The sequence below is a fragment of the Dipodomys merriami genome, unplaced genomic scaffold, assembly GCF_024711535.1.
Source record: "Dipodomys merriami isolate MVZ:Mamm:240054 unplaced genomic scaffold, mDipMer1.0.p SCAF_1, whole genome shotgun sequence".
NCBI lineage: Eukaryota > Metazoa > Chordata > Mammalia > Rodentia > Heteromyidae > Dipodomys > Dipodomys merriami.
In genome coordinates, this window is record NW_027202270.1 from 131,655,962 (window position 1) to 131,681,292 (window position 25,331).

At 41.5% G+C, this 25,331-nt stretch overlaps 1 protein-coding gene across 1 annotated transcript in view; it reads right to left on the reverse strand.

The window, feature by feature from the left end:
- Positions 1-5,582: 5,582 nt before the first annotated feature.
- The window catches only part of Slc39a9 (solute carrier family 39 member 9), a 48,334-nt gene continuing 28,585 nt past the window's right edge, over positions 5,583-25,331 (reverse strand). Inside the window, exons 3-7 of the mRNA XM_070031336.1 lie at positions 24,875-25,060; positions 14,926-14,994; positions 12,599-12,684; positions 12,007-12,141; positions 5,583-9,450 (exon numbers count right to left, since the gene is read on the reverse strand). Coding sequence (XP_069887437.1) covers positions 9,220-9,450; positions 12,007-12,141; positions 12,599-12,684; positions 14,926-14,994; positions 24,875-25,060 — 707 coding nt within the window. The 3' untranslated portion in view covers positions 5,583-9,219. The remainder of the gene's footprint in view (positions 9,451-12,006; positions 12,142-12,598; positions 12,685-14,925; positions 14,995-24,874; positions 25,061-25,331) is intronic.

Here is a 25,331-nt window from a genome sequence, read left to right on the forward strand (position 1 = left end):
AAGTCCGCGGGGAGGGCGGCAGCTCAGCCGGGAGCCGCAGCCTTCCCGCTCCCCCGCCTCCCCCTTGACAGCCCCAGTTCTGGTGGCCCCGATTGGCTGGGAGTGACAGGTGCGCGCCAATCAGGGCGGGCGCGGACTGGGGCGTCCGGAAGGTCCCGGCCCGCGGCCGCTGCAGGATTCGGCCACAGCACCTCCCCACGCCCAGCCCAGGCGCCCGGCCCCTCCTCGTGGAAACGGGGGTCCCTTCGCAGATACCCACGATCTCTGCATGAGGGAGAGGAAGAAGCAAGGGCGTGGTGTCCTGGACTTGAGATTCCAGAAGAGCCTTCACGTAGTGCCCTCTGTCAGCGGAGGGAGCCTTGGTTTTTCTCTCCCGCAGAGGAAAGGCCCCCAAGCGCTTAGCAGGAGGTACAACTTTGCATTAGTGCCGGTCCCGAGACGACGTTCCACCAAGGGTGGTGCCCCGCCCCGCCTCGCCCCGCAAGTGTGTTCCACCTCCGTGCGGGGATCCGATCTCAGTCAGCGAGTGCAGTCTGTATTCGTGATTTATCGGTGCGCCTGGCAGGTGCTCCCTAGGGGATGCGTGCTCCACTTCCGCTCCGCCTGGCTCAGGAGCCTGGAAAGGCTTGCTTCTTCCAGGCCATCGCTGGGCAGTCACGATTTCACCTGTACCTTTAGGACACACTTTCCTCACTCAGGATCTGTGATTCCTCACATGAAGTAAACAAGTCAGATGGGAGCAGAAGTGAACACATGATTAGCCTGGAGAGTCAAATCAGTTTACAGATGGATGTTATTAACTTGCCTCAAGTGAAAACCATGGAGGGAGCCATACATAATGTCTCAAAGCACACATTGTTTTCCTATTTTCACCAATTAATTTTTTTTTCAGAACTGGAGATTGAACCCAGGGTCTTTTGCATCCAAGACAAGGCCTGTACATGAGTCACACCCCCACCTCCAAAAATACAGATCTTAAGTATTTATTTAATGGAAGTTTACAGCAGGTCACTACCATCCAAAGCAAAAAGTGAAATATTTCTATCACCCCAGAAACTTTTGTCGCCTTCCCTGGAAAAGCACCTGTGAATCCAGTCAGCAAGATACAAAGACGTCACCATGTATAAGGCCAAATTATGAGTCTTTTTTGGAGAGCCAGAGGACTGCTGGTGGAATGCAGCTAGCGCTAAGCTTATATAGGCCAAAACCACACACAGGGTGTTGAATCAAACCCAACAAGTGTTACACATGAGCAAAGCAAATCAGATAAGGACATTTAAACCTAATAGAAAAGCAAACTATCTAGGGAAACAATCAGGGGAAATCAAAAGCCAATTATCTAGGGGAAGTTTAGACACAGCCTCCTTACTTCACCTTGCACTTGTCATCTGCAATAAAGTCCTGTCCCTGTGCCTCTGACAGGCAAGTTCATATCACAGACCTCTTTCTAATGCAAGGTTTTTAGTGTTTATATGGCTCCTAACTGGGGAATGGGTAGCTCATACTCCTAATCTTAGGAACTCCAGGAGCTGAGATCCAGAAGATTATGGTTCAAACTAGCCCAGTCAGAAAAGTACTTGAGCCTCCATCTCCAAAAAGAGCAAAAAACCTAGCTGGAGGTGTGGCCTAAGTGCTAGAATACCAGCTGAACAAGCTTGAAGCCTTGCATTCAAACTTCAGTACTGGCTACTCTACTGAAATGAGAAACAGCCTGGAGGGTCACAAACTCAAAAGCTTCCATGGAGGAGCCAGCATGCCAGACATTAGGGGATGGTGACATTTGGGGCAAATTCCTTTAGGCAGTGGAGTCATTTTAATACACAGTGTAAGAAGTGTTAAACGTGACTATAATGTATGTTATATGTTTAGAAAGCTGGCACCAATGCAGCCACCCGGAGACAGGCCTCTGGCAGTACACAGCAGCCAATGTTCTATGGCACTGAGCTTCCCTTCCTCCCACCCCCACCCTGCCCCACCCCACCCCAGATTGTTCTGCAGCAGATTTTGGGTACCATTCTGGGAGCTTCACCTCAGAACTGACTCTCTGGCCCTCTTGATATCAATTTATTCCTTTTCTGTTGAATCAGGTCAGAAGCAGTTTTGGACACTTACGGCAAAGATAAGCTTGTGAGCCAGGGGGAAATGGAGGGTAGGGTGAGCCCAAAGATCATTTGATGGGAGAAATGGATCCCAGGTTTCTTCAATGGCGGAGAAACTAAACTTTGCTCATTCGGTCTATACCTGGAACATGTAGACAGACCTTGTGGGACCACTCAGTGTGCAGTGAAAATGTAAAAGATTTTATTGAGCGAAAAGTGCTGATGCGCCAGGACCACACCTGGAGTTGGGATCTCAGGAAATGCCCTGAGGGCCAGCCCACATCTGCCTTTAAGCATTTTGGGCTAGGCTAAGGAAAGGGGGAGGCTGGATGTTGGTTTTAGCCAATGATTGTTACAAGAAATGCTCACCTTTAGTTTAAATTTCCCGCCAAGGTTTTGCTGGTGGGAAGCAGGGGAATAGAACAAAGGGTGGTGATGGTCCATTGGGTTAGGGCTTGCATTGCTCAGAAAACAGCAGAAGCAGAGTTACAGTTACAGGGTTACGGAGTTACAGTTACAGGGTTACGGAGTTACAGTTACTAGCTAAAGTAACAAGTTACCAGGGAAGTCTTATCCACAGCATCCTTACATTTATATCTTAAAATCATTATCCATTTTACATAATTCAAGTCAAAAATCATAGTCCATCTTTATGTCCTCCACCATATCAGTGGCTAAGGCTGGGTAGCAAGACTGAGGGAGGCAAAGAACACATGTTCAACCAACCACTAACTACTACTCTGCTTCTGTAACCCTCGACTGACAGCCCAGATGCTATCAGGTCAGCTGAGGGAAAAGCTTTTCTGCTTCCACTGTTATGCCCAGCGGGTGGGAGGGAACATCCAATGCCAAGACTTCGGAGCAGACAAAACAAGCAGGAGGCCAATCCAGGGCCCCACACCAAGTGGGTCAGAGCTGTCTAATTTTATTGGCAACAGAGGGAGACTGGCTTGCATGGAAACTAAGGGTCTTAACAGGTGTGTAGTCGACATCGTCGTTGTGTGTGTGGATCACTACTTACCTGTTGAATGTTAATTTTGAACTAAGCCAGGAGGCACATACTGTTTACTTTCCCAGAGGAGAAAAAAACACGTTAAAAAAAGTTGTTAAGGTCACTCAGCTAGTTGCTAAAACATGATAGGCTCACAGGACTTGTGAAATGAGGAAAAAGTGGCGGGATCAGATGTCTTGGTTTGAATCCTAAGCCAGGATCCTTGCAGCTGCAGACATACTAAGTGAAGTACCAGTGAGGAGGACACTAGACCCTTCTCAGTCCTCCTCCCACTGTCACTGATTCTCAATCGTCAGCTCACCTCCGGCTCAGAGTTCCTGTAGAAATAAAGAGACTGCTTTGCTTGCATTATACAACTCCCGCCTCTCCTCTGGGCTTAGAGATGGCTCCTGATAGTAAAACATGTATTACATACATGGCTGCTTCACCTCAGCAGTCTAGGGGAAAGAACTGTGTGAAGCCTGTGTGACTGAACTCCCTGGTGAAATGAGGCAAAGGCTATTCAACCTATCAGAGCAAAAACAATCCCTGACAGAAAATTGTGACATCATGATCGGCTCATAAACATTTCCAGCTGGGTGCTGGTGGTTCACACCTGTAATCCTAACTATTCAGGAGGCTAAGATCTGAGGATTGAGGTTCAAAGTCAGCCTGGGCAGGACAGTCCATGAGACCCTTATTTCCAGTAAACCACTCAGAAAACCGGAAGTGGTGCAGTGGCTCAAGTGATAGAGCACTAGCCTTGAGCTGAACAGCTGAGGGACAGCGTTCACACCCAGAGTTCAAGCCCCAATGACTGATAAAAAAAAGTTTCCAGCAAGCCAGGCAGATGGTTCTTCCCCTAGTGCCACTTCCCCAGCTACCTGCCCCTCAGACTTGACCTCATTTTTCAGGTAGGAAGACAGGCCAAATCTTTTCCAATTATTTTGAGGTTAGTAGCATGATCCAGGAACACTGCTATTCTAGCTTCTTTAAGCTGACCCAGCACCAATGTCAGCCTGATGCCTTTGCTAGGTCCAAGCTTCCCTACAGGACCACAAAACACAAATGGAAAAAGATCTTGACTCTCAACTTGGCCCTGGGGCAGCATCATGAGTCTTCGATGGAACCTCCCTCCCTCCCCTACCCCAATTCCATCATTCAGCTCCCATCCCACTGTGGCAACAAATTGAGGTGAAAAGACACCTTTCTTTTAGTTCCTGTGGACCTTTGTCCATTTAATTCCACACATCTAGACGTCTGTCTGCCTGGATTGGAGGTTTTCTCTGTGCTTACTTCTCTGCTGATCATGGGCCCCTCAAGGGCTGGAGATCATGTTTCATGAAATAAGCCAGACTCAAAGTCTTTTCTCTCATAGGTGTAATCAAGATTTTTAAAAAACATGGAAATAGGGGCTGGGAAGGTGGCTCAGTGGTAGAGCACTTGCCTTGCATGCATGAGGCCCTGGGTTTGATTCCTCAGCACCACATAAGCAAAAAGAAAAAAGCCGGAAGTGGCGCTGTGGCTCATATGGTAGAGCGCTAGCCTTGAACTGAAGAGCTGAGGGACAGCGCCCAGGCCCAGAGTTGAGGCCCCATGACTAGACCCAAACAAACAAACAAACAAACAAACAAACAAAAAAACCATGGAAATAAAAGGTAGACTATTTGGGAAGAGGAAAGGGACCAAAAGGAGGAGGAGGCAGGACAATGAAGTGTAGTATCGCCCCTATTACCTTCTCATAATAGAATATAAGTACATTATATATGAGTATGTCATAGTAAAGCCAATTATTTTGTACTAGTATTTCCTAGTATTTCTTAAAATCAGCCTCCAGTTTTCTTTTTTTGGTCTAAGACTGGGACTTGAATTCAGTACATGATGCTTTTGCTCTTTGGTTAGCACTATACCAAATAAGCCATGTCTCCAACCCCCTTCAGGGCTAAATTTGACAGGAGAAAATCCTCAGGTTGTATTTCCATTTAAATCTCAAAATCCAGAGGGAAGGGGCAACATTGTCCAAAAAGAAATGTACTCTTTATCTGATTTACGTAATTGTAACCCCTCTGTACATCACCCTTGTAATAACAAATTAAAAAAAAAATCTCTAAATCCAGAATCAACTATTTCCAGCATCTTTATTATATGTTCACAGAACAACTCTGCTCTTGAAAATGCATCTACGGTGGTTGGCACCTGTTGCCTGCTTCTCTTGTCCACAAGTAGGGTTATTTGCTACTAAGAAATTTAATTTCTTTTGCAAGGCAAAATTAAAAACAAAAATAACCATCAATAGATTGGTGTCTTTTGGATATCTCCCATTTGGCAAGTCCCCCAATTTTCCCTCAGTTCTTGCTCCTCCCTTCCCTAAAGGACATGCAGATAGTAAGCACCTTCTTCTCCTTCTCATTACCTTTTGGGTGCTCAAATGTGAGTCAAGTCTGGTCATCAAACAGAAACAATACCAAGAGATAAGTAAAGAGACGCTCATATAAGGTATGCACTAATAAAAATTTATTATCAGAAAACAAATCAGAAATTTTTAAACAATTCACAATTAAAGTGGAAAGAGACAAAATTATAAGGCAGCCATCCATGGAATGATTTCATGTGTACAAAGTATCCAGAAAAAGAGACACTTAAGATCACTGTCTAGGCCACAGAACCAGGGAAAATGCAGTGTAATCCCAGGAGACTCTCAGCTTGCCAGAAAACACTACCAGGCAAAGAGCAAAGCTAGTCTCTTTGTGTTAAGCAACTGTGTTTGATGGAACATATCTAGGACTCCTGAACAGCTAACTAGTCCTTTTCTGTAAGCCACACACCTCCTTCAGGTGTCCTGAGGTGAAATGAGATGTCTCAGGTACAAAAAGGTTACATCATTGGTTTTAATTTCATAGCATCTTTAATGTCACTCTTTGGGCAACATGGACCCTTCTCTACTGAGCAGAAATTTCTGTTTGCAAAGAAGGGTCCTCTATACAACTACCAAGGGTAGTTCTCTGCACTGCAGCAGTTGGGGACAATTGTGGTCGTGATTCTTAATCTTTTGGGCTCAGAGCCCAAGAGACAAAAGAATCCCTTAGGGGCTTCTGCTATTGACATTCTATAGTTCCCAGGGTCAATACCTATCGAACACGTGTCAGGGGCTTCACACACTCAGATACCTGTGTGTCCCCCTAGTTTGAATCTTCAAGGGAAAAACAACAAACTAGACAGTGACATTTAGAAGTGGTAAAAACCACTATTACATTGTCTCCTTTCTGTAAGAAGTGACGCCTCAAAAAAGCCATACTCTTCCTTTTCTTTAGTGGTTCAAACTACCAGAACAGGCTGTTTTGAACTAGAAACTAAGAAGAAGAAGAAGAAGGCTGATAAGAACACACAGCCTCTGTAGGTAGGAGTGTTTCCAAACTCTCCATATTGCAGTGCGAAACCACGGACAAAAGACCCCCAGAATCAAACCCACAACCTCACTGTGGTGATGTGGGAACTGATGAGCAACTACTTGGAGAACAAATGAGGGGAGTAGTAGAAGTGATTTCAACTTAATTTGCCACTTAAAAGAATACTTGCAACCTGAAGAAAGTCTAGCCCTAACCAAGAAAAAAGACTCAAAATTCAGATTGACTTTGGTTATGAGGAAGGATGGACCATGTTTTTCATAATTTACTGCATCTCTTTGTGCCTATGATTTCATTTGTAATCATGGCGGCAACTAAATTTGCTAGTGTTTTCAAATGCGTTTGAGCATTAAGGCATCCACATCTAAGGAGGCAGTTTTAAACAGGAAAAGAAACAGTACTAAAATATGCTAAGAACCGAACGTTGAGATGTCCTTTCTGGGAGATACAGCCCGCCACTTGAACAAGCTCTTCCTCCAGTGAAGGGGGCCTCTGCCACAAGGTGTGGTTCCCTACTGCCTGAAGATGCATTGAGCCCTGTAAGATTTGTATGGCTATTTCTGCCTGCTGGCCAGGGGAAATATGAGTAGCTCCCAAGGCAGCAGCTTTAGGATCTGGGAAAGCCCACAACTTCTGAGAGCCTGTTAGTATTGAGGTCCAGAGGGGAAGGCAAATTTGGAAGTATGATGTTCAATCCTTGCCAGAGCTCAAGGCCCTGTCCAGCAAGATATTCTGGCCAAACTTTTTAAGCGTGATGGCAAGGCACTGCTGAAAGAGGCTTTGGCCAGCAGAACAAATTTCTGATCATCACACACACTATGCAATAGAAATTACTTCTATCCAAACCAAACCAGACAGAAAGACCTGCTATTTACTTGACAAGTATGTTTCTAGAAAGAATCAAGGCAACCATACTTTAGAAGGACCACTGTTACCATGAATCTGGAGAGTCATTCAGACTCTCTCTTGGCTTGAACATTAGATGCCATGGTCGCCCACCACTATATAAAAACCGTATTCTATTTATGCTACTTCTTTCCCTGGAGCCAGCAGAGGGCGCACAAGTGTAACTCCACAGCTGCGGACCCAGTGATGAAATGGGAAAGAAGAAAACAGGCATGCTGGCTTATGTGTCACACAAAATGTTTGTACAAATGACTAAATCCACTGTCCTCAAGAAACTATTCTTGGTTCCCTCTTAATGTAATGTGATTTCAAGTGGTACAAAAAATAAAAATAAATTATTAATACAGTATTACACACTTAATTGACAAAACAGGATTTATACAGATTTTGGCAAACATGGAAAATTACCTTAGTTTGTTAAACACTTCTGCTGTCTCAATTGTTTAAATTACCAGAGTATTAGTGACTGTGTCAACTCACACATGAGGAAGTGATATTTCCACAGCTGAACACAGCTGTGCTGGACACAAAAATAACTTATTTGAAGGGACTAAAGGACAGAGACACTTTTATCTTCATCACCACAGTTCAAGGAGTGGGTGTCCTGATGAGAATTCGTCTCACACAGTACTGACATCACCACCAGCAGTAAGCAGCAAATTATAGGGAGGAGGAGCTAGAGGAGAAAGTTAGGAGAAAAGTATGGGAAATATGAAGACACAAGACACATGATTTCAGTAAGCTTTAAGCCAACGGGCAGACACTTCTCACTTATGATACAGCTAGACTTTCTTCATGCTACAGGTGCTTGCTTATGTGAGCAGACACAATGCTTCCCACGCTGGACAAGTGCCTTGCCAGAGGGACTGTCGACCTGCTAAAAGAAATACTTAAAAGAAGAAAAAAGAACAACACAGATTTTGATAGTCTTACTTTTAGCAAGATCATTAAAACATTGTCAATAACTATCCAAATTCACTTAAAATTTAGTATCCCTTAATTTCCAAAGATACTTTGTGATGGGAGTAAAATTAAAGCCTAGCCTGAACCTATGAGAACTTGGGTCCTTTAGAAATGGACTGGAGGCAGGTATTCTGCCAAGGAAACTTGAAAGAGATGCTATTAAACACTAGTCATATCTGCTGCACCGGTGGAAAGAATAGCAGGCTACATTCAGAGAGGCATATGCAAAGGAGGTGGTTAAGATTCTTTAGACATCCCCTTTCACTGGCTATCTCCTTTTAGAGAATGAGTGCAACTTTCAATGTGTCTTGCTCTGGTTTTCCTTCTCTAATTTCAAATTAACTGCAATCACATTCCGCATGTAAGAGAATGGTGCTGTGGCCTTCTATCAAGGCATGTGGCATACATGCTAAAGCACCAGTCTTCCAGGGTGAGGACCATGTTAAAAATCAATGGGTAAAATGGCAGAGCCTCTAAGGAGAAAGACATTTAGCTTAATTACAGAACACTGTATTTTCATAATTACTATTTCCTTTTGAGTATGAAGTTCTCCACTTTTCTTTAATATTAAATTCCATCTTCCCTGAGAATAGGGTTAAGAGAAACATCAGTACTCAATATGCCAAAGACCCTTTAAAAGACAACACAGTCTCTACCTAATCACAATGTGTTGTTCCTACTCTTGTACAAGCTTTTCCATTACTCCGGGGTTGACTCTCACCTCCCTCCGGACTCTGGGAACACGGGTGGAGATGGGCAAGGTGAGACAAGACACTGAGGAAGTGAGCAGCTGTCACAGGTTGGCTGTTCTCACTGGATGGCAAGCGACCATGGACTGACGCTGGAACCTGAACATTTAATGCTGGTGTCCTACTGACAGGATGAGTGGGATGAGACAACCCAGAACCAGGGCTGCCACCTCCAGGCGGCTGAGGCCTCTCCCTCCAGTGCTGTCAGCTTTGTGGCTGTGCCCCATTCCGCCCACCTCAGGGAGGACATGTACTGTGGCAACGTAAAGAAATGTCCCAGCAGAGAAAAGCATGGCTACTCCAGTAGCGTTGACCTCTGAAAGAGCTTCTTTACTGCTCTATGAGATAAAAGAGAAAAAGGAAACATTAAGTCAAGTAAAATTCAGGCTAAGTCCCAAACTAAATATTCACACCTGACACCTGGTATGGTCTCAGGCATGGGAGACATCCTGACATGCAAGTAGATCTAATCATTTATGGAGAGCTGAGGAACATCAGTGATGTACATAATTGCTTGATTTTGTCTGGTTGATGGTACTGGGGTAGGAACTCAGAGTCCTATGCTTACTAGGCAGGCACTCTGTTGCTGAGCCATGCCTCTAGCCTCCTTTTCACTCATTTTTCTTTCAGTAGTCTAACTTTCCAACCAGGTGTGTGCCTGAGGCACATTCTGTCCATTTTAGGCTTTCCATAGTTGCTAGGATCACAGCTGTGTGCAGCCATAGCCCGCCTCACTGAGATGGAATCTTTCACATATTTTTTTCTGCCCAGACCAGCCTGGAACCATTATCCTGTTTTCAGCCTCTCCCACAGCTTGGGATGACAAGCATGTGACACTGCACCTAGCTATCAATTGAAAAGGAGTCTCAAAAACTTTTCTGTCCAGGCTGGTCTCAAACCATGACCCCCACATTCTCAACCTCCCAAGTAACTAGGATTGCAGGTATAACCACCAGTGCCTAGCTCACAAGCACTCTTTAAAATTTTATTTTAAATTGGGGGAAGGTGAGAAGAGAGTAAAGGAAATATAATGGAGGGTATAAACTTGTTCAAAGAATAGTGCAGGAAGTGGTACTGTGGCTACAAGTGACAGAATACTAGGCTTGAGCAAAAAAACTTAGGGACAGTGCACAGGCCCTGAGTTCAAGCCCCATGGCTACCACCATCACCACCACCAACAAGAACAATTAACAGCAAAATACTGCATATATCTATGGAATTATCACAATAAACTCTCCTTGTACTAGAGATTGATGTATGCTAATCAAAGTAAAAATGTTTTAAATTTACATATGCATAAACATATATATGCATATATATTATGGGTTCAAAGTGATGTTATGATTTATGAAAGTACAATAAGGAGTAATTAAATCAATCAAATTAATATATCCATTACCTCAAATACTTTTTCTTTGTGTGAGAGCATTTGAAATTTACCCACAACTTTACTAGGTAGGTGCTCTACCATCCCCCATTACCTACACTCTTTGGATGAAATCAACAGGTTAATGTAGACATTCAACTTCATCAATCAATTCATTCATTCTACTACTACTTAAAAAGTATCCTCTACACACTAGACTATAAGCCAAGTACCTGAGATACAGTGATAATCAAGATGCAATAGCCACCCCCACTAAGCTTAGAATATTTATACAATTAATTTCTATCTTTTCCATTAAAAAAGGCAAACCTACGGACTAATAAACAATTCAAAGTTTAAGACCTTTCCACAGATGCAGTATGTAACTGCAATGCCTCCAGAATTATCAGGACCTTCTTGTAATAAGTTGTAAAACTTACACTGCTCAAGGAAATAGCAGAGTCATAATTTAAAAGGAACTCTATACTGCTCACAAGCTCTTCAGGTGAATGGAAAGGGTTGTTTAATAATAACTTATTTTTTAGCAATCAAGACCAACAAACCTTCACTAACAAACTTAACCATTGCTTAACTATCTTATTTGTTATGTATTCCGTTTAATAGAGGTAAAAACCTCTATTCTGTGGTAAAAAGTTTACTATAGAATAATGAATCTCCTCCCTAGGAGGAGTGAAAGAAAGTTCCTTCAAACCAGTACTAAGTTTGCTTCTAAGATTTTCCTCCTAAAGCTTGCCCACTGATATTTAGGCAAAGTGGGAAGGGTTGTTGCTAAGAACTACAACCCAAGTAGACTCAATCATAAGGGACAGAAAGGTCCAGCTTGGAGGACAAAGGGTGCTTGTGCTTGTGAGCTGACAAATGACAAATGTCATTTCAGATCTGAAGCTATGTTCAGTGAAAAAGAACTAGATATTCAATTTTTGCTAATATGACTGCTGGGAAGAGAACAATCTGAGTCAGCAGAAAACAGCCATCTTTGTTCACCCCCTACTCTGAAAGACTGCCATAGGTACTTTATGTGCTTACCCCAATACCACACAGAGATGATTGTGACTGTGTATACATTTGTGTAAACACCATTAAAACCAATATGAACAAGGAAATGTTGAAGGACTGATTTGGAATTAAGACATTTACCTTGAACGGGTGTTTACACCTATTTTTTTTTTGGGGGGGGTGGCGGGGGTCTGTCATGGGGCTTGAACTCTGGGCCTGGGCGTTGTCCCTCGGCTCAAGGCTTGGGCCACAGTACTGCTTCTGGTTTTTGAGTGGTTTATTGGAGATAAGAGTCTCACGGACTTTCCTGCCCAGCTGGCTTTGAACCACAGTCCTCAGATCTCAGCCTCCTGAGTAGCTAGGATTACAGGTGTGAGCCACCAGCACCCAGCTACACCTAATCTTTGTCTTTAGTTTGAGAAAGTAATTTAGTTGGAAAACCAACATTAGGGATTTTAAGTTCTGGTAGATTTGACACATGTCTAGAAAAACAAGGGGTGCTCAGACTTACCTTACTTAGTCCTAAGAATGTCACCATGGACATAACTGGTGCTGCCAGTGCAAAGACCAGCAAGTGCTTTCTAATTCGATTCCGCTCCAGGCCAGCATGCATTAGGAAAGAAACCAGCCCAAATGCTGCTGGTGCCTGAGAAAGACAAAGTACCCCTTATTAGTACCCTACAGAGATGGCTTGCTTCTACATCAATAGGTACATGTCATGATATGAAATCTCCTATCAAAAACCATAGCACCAAGACTGAGCCCTTTTAAGAATTAATGTTTTAAACTAAGAAGAGATTCTACATGTTGTGTATGTGTTTTTTAGCTGGATAGAGAAACAGTCAAGGAGAGAAAAATACTTATAAAACAAAAATATATGAAATATAGAAATCTAAAGAGAATTTAATAGTTCGGATGTATGCCCACCAAAACCCTCAAGTAGGAATTTAAGAAAATAGCAAAAAGTAGCTGTGAACAGAATTATGCAATTCTCCAAAATGATAGCAATTAAGAAGCTAAAAGACTTTTCCCATTCCAGAAAGGCAATATGGACCCAGAAAAGTTTTAATTTCAAATATATTCAATAGCAAATCTTGGCTTACCTTATGTAGCATTATTGCCACAAACACAATTAACTGCACACTAGTCTGTGAAGTAGAAGCTGCTGCTCCCAAAGCTACACCATCCGCTAAGTTTGGAAACAATAAAACATAAGATTCTATAAACAACAAAAACAATAGCATAGGCTGAGTGTGTGGACTTTAGAGGCAGGTAGAGCTGGACCTAAGGCTGGAGCTACTTCATCTTTCTGAAGTTTAGCCCTCTCATTTTTTTTTTTTTTTGGTCTTGTTTTGTTTTTCTTTTTCTTTTTTTTGGGTACGGTCGTGGGCCCTGAACTCTGGGCCCAGGTGCTGTCCCTCAGCTCTTCAGCTCAAGGCTAGCGCTCTACCACTTGAGCCACAGTGCCACTTCCAGCTTTTTCTGCCTATGTGGTGCTGAGGAATCAAACCCAGGGCCTCATGAATGCAAGGCAAGCGCTCTACCACTGAGCCACCTTCCCAGCCCATTTTGTTTTTCTTGTCCATCGTTGGGCTTGAACTCTGGGCCTGGGTGCTGAGCCTGGGTTCTTCTGCTCAAGCTTAGTGCTCTACCACTTGAACTACAGTGCCACTTCCAATTTTCTGGTGGTTTACTGGAGATAAGAGTCTCATGGACTTTCCTGCCTGGGCTTGCTTTGAACTGTGATCCTCAGATCTCAGCCTTCTTAGTAGCCAGGATTACAGGCATGAGCTACACTTGGTTTTTTTAACTGTATTTTTTACCTTTTCTTTTTTGATACTGCAGATTGAGGCCAGGATGTTGCACTTGCTAGTCAAGCGCTTTGCCACTAAGCTACATCCCAACCCTAGCCTTCTCATCTTTATAACACATATTTCTGCCAGGCCCTGGTGAATCATGCCTCTAATCCTAACTACTCAGGAGGCTGACATTTGAGGACCACAGGCAAGTCCTTGAGACTTTTATCCCCAATAAATCATCAAAAAGCCAAAAAATGGAGCTCGAGTGGCAGAGTACTAGCTTGGAGCAAAAAAGCTCAGAGACAGCACCTAGGCTCATAAAAAAACATTTTTCTTAGATATTTTATGGAGATTATATGAGAATATATGTAAAAAGCTTAGCATGAGGCCCAGAATATTCCATGTTAGTAATTTTTATTGTTGTTAATGGAAAATGTATGAAACTAAAAAATCTACTGGTTAGTCCATCAATTAGAAACTGCCCAAGAAGAATGAAAAAGGAAGCATGTCTTCATCTTACACATAAAAGACACCAAGCCTCATATGCCTTTGTCACTGACAGAACCCTACTACTGGACATGGTCAGAGTTGTGGCTCGCAAATGAGGCCATTAGCAACACTGGGTCTTCTGCATTCCACCTACCGCCTTGGCCTACAGTGGGCAGCAGCTGTTTGGTACAGAATTGCCAAGGCTCTTTCCCAGATGAGATTCTTAGGCAGGGGGCTGCCAACTACTTAAAGGGTCAGATAGGAAAAACTAAATGGTCCACAAAGCTGAAATATTTACTAACTAGTCAACCCTGTTACTATTGTGAAAAAGCAGCCACAAATGATACAGAAACATGTGGGCATGACTGTTTTCATACAAGTCTATCAGGACAATTTATATAATTTTCATGTATCATAAGATTTGCTAGGCATGGAAACAGAGTGTTCAATGTTACACTTCCAACTTGTTTGTTTGTTGCCAGTCCTGGGGCTTGAATTCAGAGCCTGGGTGCTGTCCCTGAGCTTCTTTTGTTCAAGGCTAACTCTCTACCACTTAAGCCACAGCTCCACTTTTGGCTTTTGTTTCTTGGTAGTTTACTGGAAATAAGAGTCTTAAAGACTTTACTATCTGGGCTGGCTTCAAACCCTGATCCTCAGATCTCAGCCTCCCGAGAAATTAGGATTACAGCCTCCCGAGTAATTAGGATTACAGGCCACTGGCACCCAGCTCAGCTTTTGTCTTTAGCAGGGTCTTGCTACACAGCCCAGGCTATCCTAAATCTTACAATCCTCCTCCTGCTTCAGCCTCCTGAGTGCTGAGTCTACAGGCACACCTAGCTCATTCTTTTCATTTTTAACCATGAAACACACACACACACACACACACACACACACACACACACACACACACACACACACACACGCCTGTTTTCATTTTTAATCATGAAACACACACACACACACACACGCACACACGCATGCGTCTGTCACTCTTGTAATCCTAATGGAATATGCCTTGGCTGAAGGACTTTACTAAGCAACCTGCCCCAATAACCAATCCAAGAGCATTCAATATGGATAATCAGTGTGCTAAGCTGCTCTGTGTGACAGGAAGGAGAGGTCCCATTGCAATCCAACCCTACCTGCAGCATGGACAACCAGACCCAGTGTGGTAGTGATTTTGGAACTGATTGGTCTTGCTGTTTCTGGATCTGCAGTGAAAATGAGAAAGAAGAATTAAGTGAGACAATTTTCAAAGACTAATCTTAAAGCACACAATTTCTTTTATTTTCCTTTTTTTGGGGGGGGGGGCGGGGGAGAAAGGGTCTTACTATGTAGCTCAGGCTGTCCTGGGAACTTGCCATTTTCCTGCCTCTGCCTCCCAGTGATGAAACTATAGGCATCATACCCTACTCTTTTTCTTTTTGCATCAAGTACTTAGAAGTTCTCCTTACCTTCAACAAGTGGGTAGATGGGAACTCTTCATCTGAATTAGGCTTCTCTAAAGAAACAAATGTTTGAACTGTACGAGCTTCAACTGCCTCAACTTTCTCAGACTCCTTAATCCTCCAGTCCTCTACAGAAGTGTTCCACTGCCTGATTTTTCTTTCCAGTCCTATCTAATTGTCACTGCTTACCTCTTCCCCTTCCAGCCTCCTCCAACTTTGTCTTCATCCCCACATGTCCAAGCTGGCCTCAAACCACAAGGTTCTTAAATCATTCATAACTGTTTCCATCATATTTCTCATTATCAAGACCAGTTACACCAGTTGCTTTAATAGCAAAACATTCTTATTCTTTTTCGCCTATCAATTTCACCTAAAAATTTCACTTGAAATTCTTGACAAGTACTAACCTTCTCAGTTCATCAACTCAAAACCTAGGAATTGTTTTAAGCCTAATTCTAAGACAACCTCTATTAAAACAAAGAAAGCAAAGATCAGTTCCAATTCAAAACAATGTTGTAAGTCACAAGTAACATCAGAGGTTCTTGTGAATCTCCACTTCAAACACATAAAAGTATTTCATTTAAATATGTCTTATGTTGACTGCAACCAATGAATATATTTTCAACTTAAACATGTCTTATGTTGACTACAGTCATGGAGTATACGTAGTGTTATAAGTTCTTGCTCTAGAGAATAAAAAAAAAAGAGTCTTTATCTGTATCACATAAAGATGCTACTGTGATTATAGGAGATGTACAGCAAGTAAATATGTCCAAATGACGTAATGTGAAAGGATGGGAGACCTGAAGCCAGGTACTGGTGGCTCATACCTGTGATGCTAGATCTTCAAAAGATCTGAGGATTCAGGTTTGAAATTAGCCCAGGCAGAAGTCTATATGAGACTCTTATCTCCAATTAACCACCAAAAAGCTAGAAGTGGAGCTGTGGCTCAAGTAGTAAAGCACCAGCCATGAACAAAAAAGGTAAGTGAGAGCCTAAGACCCTGAGTTCAAGCCTAGTATTGGCATAAGAAGTAGGGACAAGGGGAAGGAGGAGGGAAAGGCAGAGGAGAAGACATTGAAATGCTAGGTGAAATGATACCCAAACAGTCAAACAAATTTCAGAGTTTAATCTTGAAAAAAGAAAGGCTTACAATATAAGAAGCTGGGGCATTTTTAAAAAAATAAAAGTAGTATGTTACTTTCTACTAACAAATTTTGTTAAAAACAAAATTTAAAAACAATGCAAAGAAGGAAAGTTAAAGTCCCATTAATCACTGAAACAAGAAAAAATTTCTCTATCAGTGAAATGGGAAGACTACTGTTTTTACTCTGTAAGGAAAATTAGCTTTTGTTTTGGCCTTTCTTTATACATAACACATAGCCTTGTGGTTTACTTGTAAGCATAAGTAATTTAATTTTTCCTTTGGTGGAGTTTTATTTGCTTGTTCTGTTTTTGAGACAGGGTCTTGTTAGGTTGCCCACGCTGGCTTAGAAGTGGGATACTGAAGCAATCTTCTTGTTTTGGCCTCCCAAAGCATTTTTAATAAAAACTAGAGGCTTTTAAATTAAGGTGTTTGTTGGTGGTGGTGGTGGGGGTGGTAGTGGTGCCAGTCCTTGGGCTTAAACTCAGGGCCTATAGCACAGTCCTGAGCTTTTTTGCACAAGGCTAGCACTCTACTCCTTGAGCCACAAGCTCTACTTCCAGTTTTTTTAGTGACTAATTGAAGATAAAGAGTTTCACAGACTCCTGCCTGGGATAGCTTTGAACTGTGATCCACAAATGTCAGTCTCCTGAGTAGGTAAGATTACAGGTGTGAGCCACAAATGCCTAGTTTAAGTGTGTGTGTGGTTTTTTTTTTTTTTACTTATAGGAAAAGATTGTATTTCAAAATAAATAAATAAATGAATTAAGTTTTACTGGTATTTAATAACTCATAAAACCCCACAGGCACTATGTTAAACCATGTCATAGGAGATAGGAAAGCCAGAAAAAAGTGCCATCAGAGATAAAACAGGAGGAAGAATAAACACATGCTACATTTAATTCTTCATTATAGGATTACAATATATTATTAGACCTACAATTTATTTACTATTTTTAAAAACTTTTCAGTAGACTCATGACTCTTGCTAACTTTATTTAGACCCAGTCACGTCTCCAAGAAGACTTCACAGTCTCCTACCAGCATTAACCATGTCATGCAGACACAATCATTATGTGTGAGTCCACTGGGCCACATGAGACCAGCCCATCTCTGGCAAACAGAGCCAAGTTGGCTGACAGACACAGAAGGAGCAGCCAAACACTCCTTCAACTTCAGCTCTAGCTCCAGGTGGGACAATGGCATTTCCTGAAGTGAGCAGGTGCTCTGGAGGTCATCTTATTAAGAATCATTTTGCTGAGGCTGGGAAGGTGGCTCAGTGGTAGAGCACTTGCCTTGCATGAATGAGGCCCTGGGTTTGATTCCTAAGCACCACATAAGCAAAAAGAAAAAAGCCAGAAGTGGCGCTGTGGCTCAAGTGGTAGAGTGCTAGCCTTGAGCTAAAGAGCTCAGGGGCAGTGCCCAGGCCCAGAGTTCAAGCCCCACGATCGGACCCCCCCCCCCCAAAAAAAGAAAATTTTGCTAAGGCATGAATTCCTTCATCCTCTTTGGAGCTTGGTACATTTCAGAAGCACATCAAGAAACCAGTAATGACCTTAGTAAAGGTTTGGCTGCCACATCCTTGATGAAACTTTACTGCCAAGGTCATTCTGGACCAAAAAAATGAACTAAGTCTCTTCTTCCACTGATAAGGATGCCTTTTCTGTTACAGACATCAAGAGACTTGCCAAGGAAACATCTAAGATAGTCATAAACTCTTCCCCATGTCTCTCCCTTTTATGTAGTCAAATGTAATGAAAGCAGAGCACCCTAGCTGCCATTGGGATGGGTTGTGATGTGCTAACAAGACTGGAATACAGTTGGTACAGAGCCTCGGGATGCCTCCAAAGAGAATTATCTATCCAAATTCTTGTAAATGAGTGTCTCAGGTAAACATAGGTTGTCACTAAGGAGTCAAGATGATGACTTTTTTTTAAAGATTCAAGATCAGTACTCAAACTTGGTACATGCTGCTTTTGCTCATTGGAGCCACAACTCCATCTCAAAGATAATGGCTTTTGGTAGTAACAGTTGAGTTGATGAAAACTTCAGGGCAAAGCTGGTTTTGCAGATTGCCACTGATGATTCTATCACTTCATGGACTTCTTTTGGAAAGGGCAAAAAGAGATAAATGTTAATGTCAATCGGTGTCAGCTTCCATGTGGAAAGTGGCTATAGCAATCTTAAAACCTTTGTACAGGCAGTTTCTGATGCCCACTGTGTCTTTAACAGGGACTGGGATTGGTTCCAGCATGTATCTGCTTGATATTGGTAGTAGCTTTCCAGATCTAAGGATGTGCAGCTTAAAAGTGAGATTACCAGCATGTTTACCAGTACTGGACAAGCTTTTTCTCTGGAGTGAGACTCATAGCTGAGCCAGGCAGATATAATGTCACATCTGCTGTCACACTTGCACTTAATATCATTGCCAGAAGAACCATACTCATGGAGCTGAGAGGTTCTGATGATAATGATGATGATGGGTCCACTTATGTATTAATACATGCACTTTATGTTTTATGTGAGTGATAGAATACAGGAATTATTTAATTGCATCCTTTACTATTACACACATATAAAGCCCCTACTGCAAGAGATTCAAGCCCGATAAGAAGCTATTATTCACCTAGCACATGAGGACCAACATGTGATGGCTTGTATTGGGTAACTCACTGCCCAAGATGCATGTGTTCTCTAGGTGTTCTCTGAAAACATGGGTACACAGACTGTTGTTATTGCTTCTACTTCAATGGATTCCAAGACTACTTATTATGTGATTTCATGACTAAAGTGGCCACACAAAGCTTCCTGACCTAAGTAGAGAGCAGAGGGTCAGTACTTTGCCCATATCATGTACTCTGGAAAAGGGATGGACCATTGCCTAGCAGCTTGTGCTTAGGCTAGTATCAATGTGTAAATACCGTCCTTGAAGCTGTTTACTGTAAGTGATTTTTAAATTAAGGAATTTAAAGGGATCGTTTAGTTTCATTATGGCTAGTGTTGCTATGTCTTTTTTAGAGTATGGCTGCATAGATACAGTAATGGGAGGGGATTATACTTAAGGGATTATACTTATCTGGGTTCTTATGGAAAGTATTTGAATATTTGTTTTCTATGGATTTTTATTCACTTTTCTAATATACAACTGAAGTGTCTATTGGCTGCCAAATAAACATTTTGTAGCTCCTATAATGGAAGAGTGGGCCAGAGCTTAGAATTTGCTTTGAAAATAAGTTACCTTGAAGTAACTGGGCAGGGAAATAAATGAAGACTCATTTAAATTTTTTCTCTGACCAATCAGCTAACATATTATCCAATCTACATCATCATTTGCATTCATGATCTTTCTCTATATATACAAATCTACTTTACTTTTTTACAAGCTGTAAACAATATAATTGCTTATCCCCATATACTTAAACATGTATTTCCTAACAGAAAGGCTATTATATAATTATAAATTATATATTTTATATTATATATATTATATTATATATTATAATTATATAGCCATATAATTATAATAGTTTTCAACATCAGCAAACTTAGCACTGATCTACTTTCTAATTTCTGTTGCATATTCTCTCAAATGCCTAATAATGTCCCCAGGGAGCATTTCTGATGACATATCTCACTGATCAACATAGACAGTATTATTCCCTTGCACTTCCTTTTCTTTTAGTACAATCATCCTCCCCTGCAGACATCCCCCTGATATCTGGTTTCACTATGTGTTCTTGGATGGAATGCAGTTCAGGATTCTTCTGTAGTACAGGATGCATAGCTGCTGCTCTGGGTGTATGCTGGATAAGACACCAGACGCTGTCAATGTGATCTCATGAATACTCTGCATTCTGCTTTATTTCTCCAGAGAATTTTCGCTTCACTTAATTCATGTGTTTTGGCTCACACTATAAGCTGTTCAAATCTCATTTGAGTTCTTTTACCTTCTTGAGCTTTCTGGAATCTGCCCATACAAATAAATAGGTTACCAAGAGACTTCAGCAGTTAATGTACAGAATTTGGGGGCTGAGTTTTTTCTCTGGCTATCTCCATTCTAAGATCTTCCTTCTTTCTAGTGCTTTCATTCTCCTGAATTCAGTCTTCTACATCTTTAGGCAAGAAAAACTGAATTTTATATGAGAATCTTAATTGCTTCATCGATGCTGACTGCTAAAATTAGTAAAATTAGGAAACCTTAGTCCTCTTTCAGGTACTACTCTCTTCCAGAATTTAGGTACTATCCAATGTTTTTAGGTTGTAGCTGTAAATTTTTTTCGTCGAGAGTTTATGGTCAACTGTCAAGGAAGCAGGTCTGACAGCTTAGCCAAATGCTGGTGACATTAATTTTGATCATGTGGTCAAAATATTGCTGAATTTTTTCTTTCACTCACTTATTTTCCCTTTGTACCTAATAAACAATAAAGTTTTACCTGATAGAATTAACATTTGCTGATGATTCTTTTGCCATTTTCTTGGAGGTACTAGGGTTTGAACTCAAAAGCTCTACTACCTGATTGTGCTCCTAGCCCTTTTTCCTTCAACTAATTTTCAGATAGGATCTTGCACTTTTGCCCAGGCTGGTCTTGAACTACAACACTCCTACTGAAGCCTTTCTCATAGCTGAAATTACAGACACACCCACTATGGCCCAGCTTATTTGTTAAGATGAGGTCTTGCTAATTTTTTGCCTGGGCTAGTCTTGAACTTTATTTTTCCCCCGGCCCCCATGGGTCCTCCCCCTACTCTCTTTCTTGCCAGCCATGGGGCCTGAACTCTGGGCCTGGGCGCTGTCCCTCAGCTCTTCAATCAAGGCGAGTGCTCTACCACTTGAGCCACAGTGCCATTTCCAGCCTTTTCTGCTTATGTAGTGCTGAAGGAATCAAACCAGGACCTCATGCATGCGAGACAAGCACTCTACCACTGAGCCACCTTCCCAGCCAATCTTTACCTCGAGTAGCTGAGATTATATGAGTATATCACCATGCCTGGTCCTCACTGATGATTTTTGCTTGGGCCATCCTATACTATTACTATTACTATTACAAAAATGGCCATTTTCCAAGTCAACATTTGCCAATTGACATTGGGCAGTAAGCAAATTCCTTTTCTCCCCTTCATCTGTCATCATATGGATGTGTTCGTTGAATTAGTTGTTTCTATGTAATTGTATTGTCCATTAAAATGCAGTTCATCTGTTTCAGCTAGCTCCCTCATCCTGGTTGATTCAGTCTTTTTTTTTTTTACGGGTCCTGGGCTTGAAGTCTGGGACTGGGCGCTGTCCCTGAGCTTTTTCAGCTCAAGGCTAGCACTCTACCACTTGAGCCACAGCTCAAGTGGAAATAAGAGTCTCACAGACTTCCCTGGCCAGGCTGATTTCGAACTGCAATCCTCATATCTCAGCCTTCTGAATAGCTAGAATTACAGGCATGAGCCACCAGTGCCCAGCTTCAGTCTATTTTTTTAGTGTAGATTAATGTCTCTGAAAGCCAAAAGTATACCAAGAAGGCATGCTCAGAGTTGTGCCACTCCCTTCACTCTATCTTGTACAGATGACCACTGTACTGTCATGTATCTAAGCCTTCTCCTATGTTTTTCTCAAAGACAGAGATGTACATATTTTTAAAATTTCCTTTCTTATATGCTAGTTGCTAATGTATGTTCCAATATTTTTCACTTATAGTAATCTCCTAAAGACCTCCCTCTAGCAGTTCACAGACACTGGATTTTTTTTTTTTTTTCTTTTTGTCGGTTGTGGGCCTGAACTCTGGGCTTGGGCGCTGTCCCTCAGCTCTTCAACTCAAGGCGAGCACTCTACTGCTTGAGCCACAGAGCCAATTCCAGTTTTCTAGTGGTTTATTGGAGATCAGAGCCAATTCCAGTTTTCTAGTGGTTTATTGGAGATAAGAGTCTCACAGACTTTCCTGCCCAGGCTGGCTTTGAACCATGATCCTCACAGATCTCAGCCTTCAGAGTAGCTAGGATTACAGGAGTGAGCCACTGGCGCCCAGCTTTGATTTTTTTCTTTAGTCTTTTTTCACAGCTACATAATAGCCTTTTTATTCATCACACTGATCTCCACAACTAGAGAATTAAGCAGTTTCTGATATTTTACAATGATAAACAAAACAGCATTGAATAACTGTGTAAATATGTACTTTCACACTGGAAATGTGTTATCAGGGACCTGGGGTAAGTGTGAATATATACATAGCCCATATACTGCCAAGTCCCTCTGTATGTTTGGTATATCATTTTGCAACTGCAGCACACCAGAGTGCCTGGTTTTACCATGCTTTTGTCAACTGAGTATATTGTCAAACTTTTGAGTTTTTGCCTCTCTTGACAAGAAAGAAATAGTATCTCAATGCAATTTTTTTTCAACTCAGGGAATGGGTGTTGTTCTTAAACTTCGTTTGCTCAAGGTTAGCACTGTACCAATTGAGCCACAGCTCTACTTCCAGTCTTTTTTTTTTTTTTTTTTTTTGGTAGTTTATTAGATATAAGAGGCTCATTGACTTTTCTGTTCTGGCTAACTTCAAACTGTATTGATACTCAGATCTCAGACCTAAGTAGCCAGGATTACAGGCATGAACCATTGGTGCCTGGCTTTCAGTGTAATTTTCACATATATTCCTTTAAATGAAAGGAAACATCTTTGCTTATACTTGTATATTTTCTGTTCATATCTTTACCCAATTTTAGTAGATCAAAGTCTATTCACCTACAGTCCACAGATGAGAACATGAGTAGAATTTAGGAGGTGTCAGTGACTTTAGCTTGCAAAAAAATTACTTGAACTCAGGGCCTGGGCATTGTCCCTGAGCAATACTTCTGTCTTTATTCTGTTTATGTGGTGCTGAGGAATCAAATCCAGGGCTTCATATATGCTAGGCAAGCACTCTACCCCTAAACCACATTCCCAGCCCTCTTTTTCTTTTTTAAAACTAATCTCTGATTGAATATTAACCTTTTTTTTTTTTTTGGTCACTTGTGGAGCTTGAACTCTGAGTTCAACTCTGAGTGCCTCGGCACTACCCCTGAGCTCTTTTTGCTCAAGGCTGGTGTTCTACCACTTTGAGCCACAGTGCCATTTCCAGTTTTCTGGGGGTTAGTTGGGAATAAGAGTCTGCCCAGGCTGGCTTTGAACTGTAATACTCTGATCTCAGTCTCTTGAGTAACTAGGATTACAGGCATGAGCCTCCAGCATCCAGCAAATTTAGCAATTAACTGCCAATAGAAATCAGATAATTTGATACTATTTTCCAGCTATAGACAATCTGAAATTGTTTTCACAAATCATCACATGAAATTAACACACTTGCTGGTATACTGCATTATAGTTTTCCTGTCTGTGAGTACTCTAGTGATAGAGCTAGAGATCTGTCAAATATTCTGCCACCTGAAAGTAGGATCTCCCACTGGGGACCAAGATATCTATGCTGCTTTCCAATATTTTCTGTCTGCAAAATTCCTTGTCAACATATACGAACACAGACTCTATAAATTCCTCTTTAGGTTTTATAACATTCAATTTATTTCCATCACTATGGCATCAAAGGTGAATTATGTATCAGAATCCTTTTTTATTTACTATAAGCCATATTGAAGATATTCACTAAGCCAATATGAATTCATGTGATTTTAACACAAAAAAGTTACTGTGAATAGGATTATAGATAAAAACTGTTTGCAAACTCAGATTGTCCTTGACTTATTTTTCCTAGGAAACAATGGATTTTAAAACATTCAAAAGAAAGCATCTTTTGTTAATCAGGATTCTCTAAAAGAAAGACGCCCAAATCAACTGATGCTCTAATCAGTACATATTTTGTTAAAGACCACCACACAACTGAATACTCTGAAACATTAGCTCTCCTACTGATGTTCTAAAAAATAAAATTCAATTCTAACTTGCTTGGGATTTAAATCATCTAATTATTTTACACACTGATAAGGAAGTTATACCTTACTATACTACAAATATGTTCTGTGTTGGTAACTAAATTTCAACACAATTGGTTTTCTCTGTAATCCTATGTACTATACTTTATACATTTACAAATAATATTCTGGTAAAAAGTTTACAGGTTTAGGGCTGTGATGTAGCTCAGTGGCAAAGCGCTTGCCTAACAAGTGCAACCTCCTGGGTTTGATCCCCAATACCAAAAAAGAAAACCCAAAAGAAAAGAAAGAAAAAAGAAAAAGTCTGTAAGTTTTGGATTGGCTCAGCATTAAAACAGGTGAAGAACCTCTACCCTAACCTCTCAATCAAAGGTGGCAGCTTTAAGACCATTGGGTTACAGATTAATAAACATTTCCTTGTGCCATGTCAGAACTCACTATGAATGAAATGAGTATTACCACCACCTATGCAGACAAATAAAGCCATAAAAACAGATTGAGTTATTCAGTTGTTTGTAACTTTCCAAACTGCAAATTGACTGCCCTGCCCAAAAAGCCTTGAAGTAAGCTACTCACCACTCACCCACCACTCACCATCAGTGGAATGCACATGGGAGCTGCCAATCTGATCCACCAGCAACATGAAAACAAAGCCCAGGACGAGAGACACACCGATGTAAGCATGCAGCTTCGTGTGGTCGTGGCTGTGCTCATGTTCATGGACCACTGCTTTGTCTGATGCAAACACATTCTGCGATCCGCTGGCTTGGTGGTGTTTCCCTAGAGCAATGAGAAAAATGTCTTTAACAGTTTCCTGTAGAAGCTTCCATTCTGTTGTATCTTAGGCTCTACCTAGTTTGCTGTAAAAATATTCAATTGCTGTACTGTGAGCCAATCAAACTCCTTCAACTTAAAGTTTATGATGGAACAATTCCTGAGTGTCCTCTGTTACTGGCATATGGACATTTTGACTGCCTAGCATTCTCAAAACCTGGGACATGGAAACAAATCATCTTTGGGAGTACTAACATAGTTATAGATAAATTCTCAA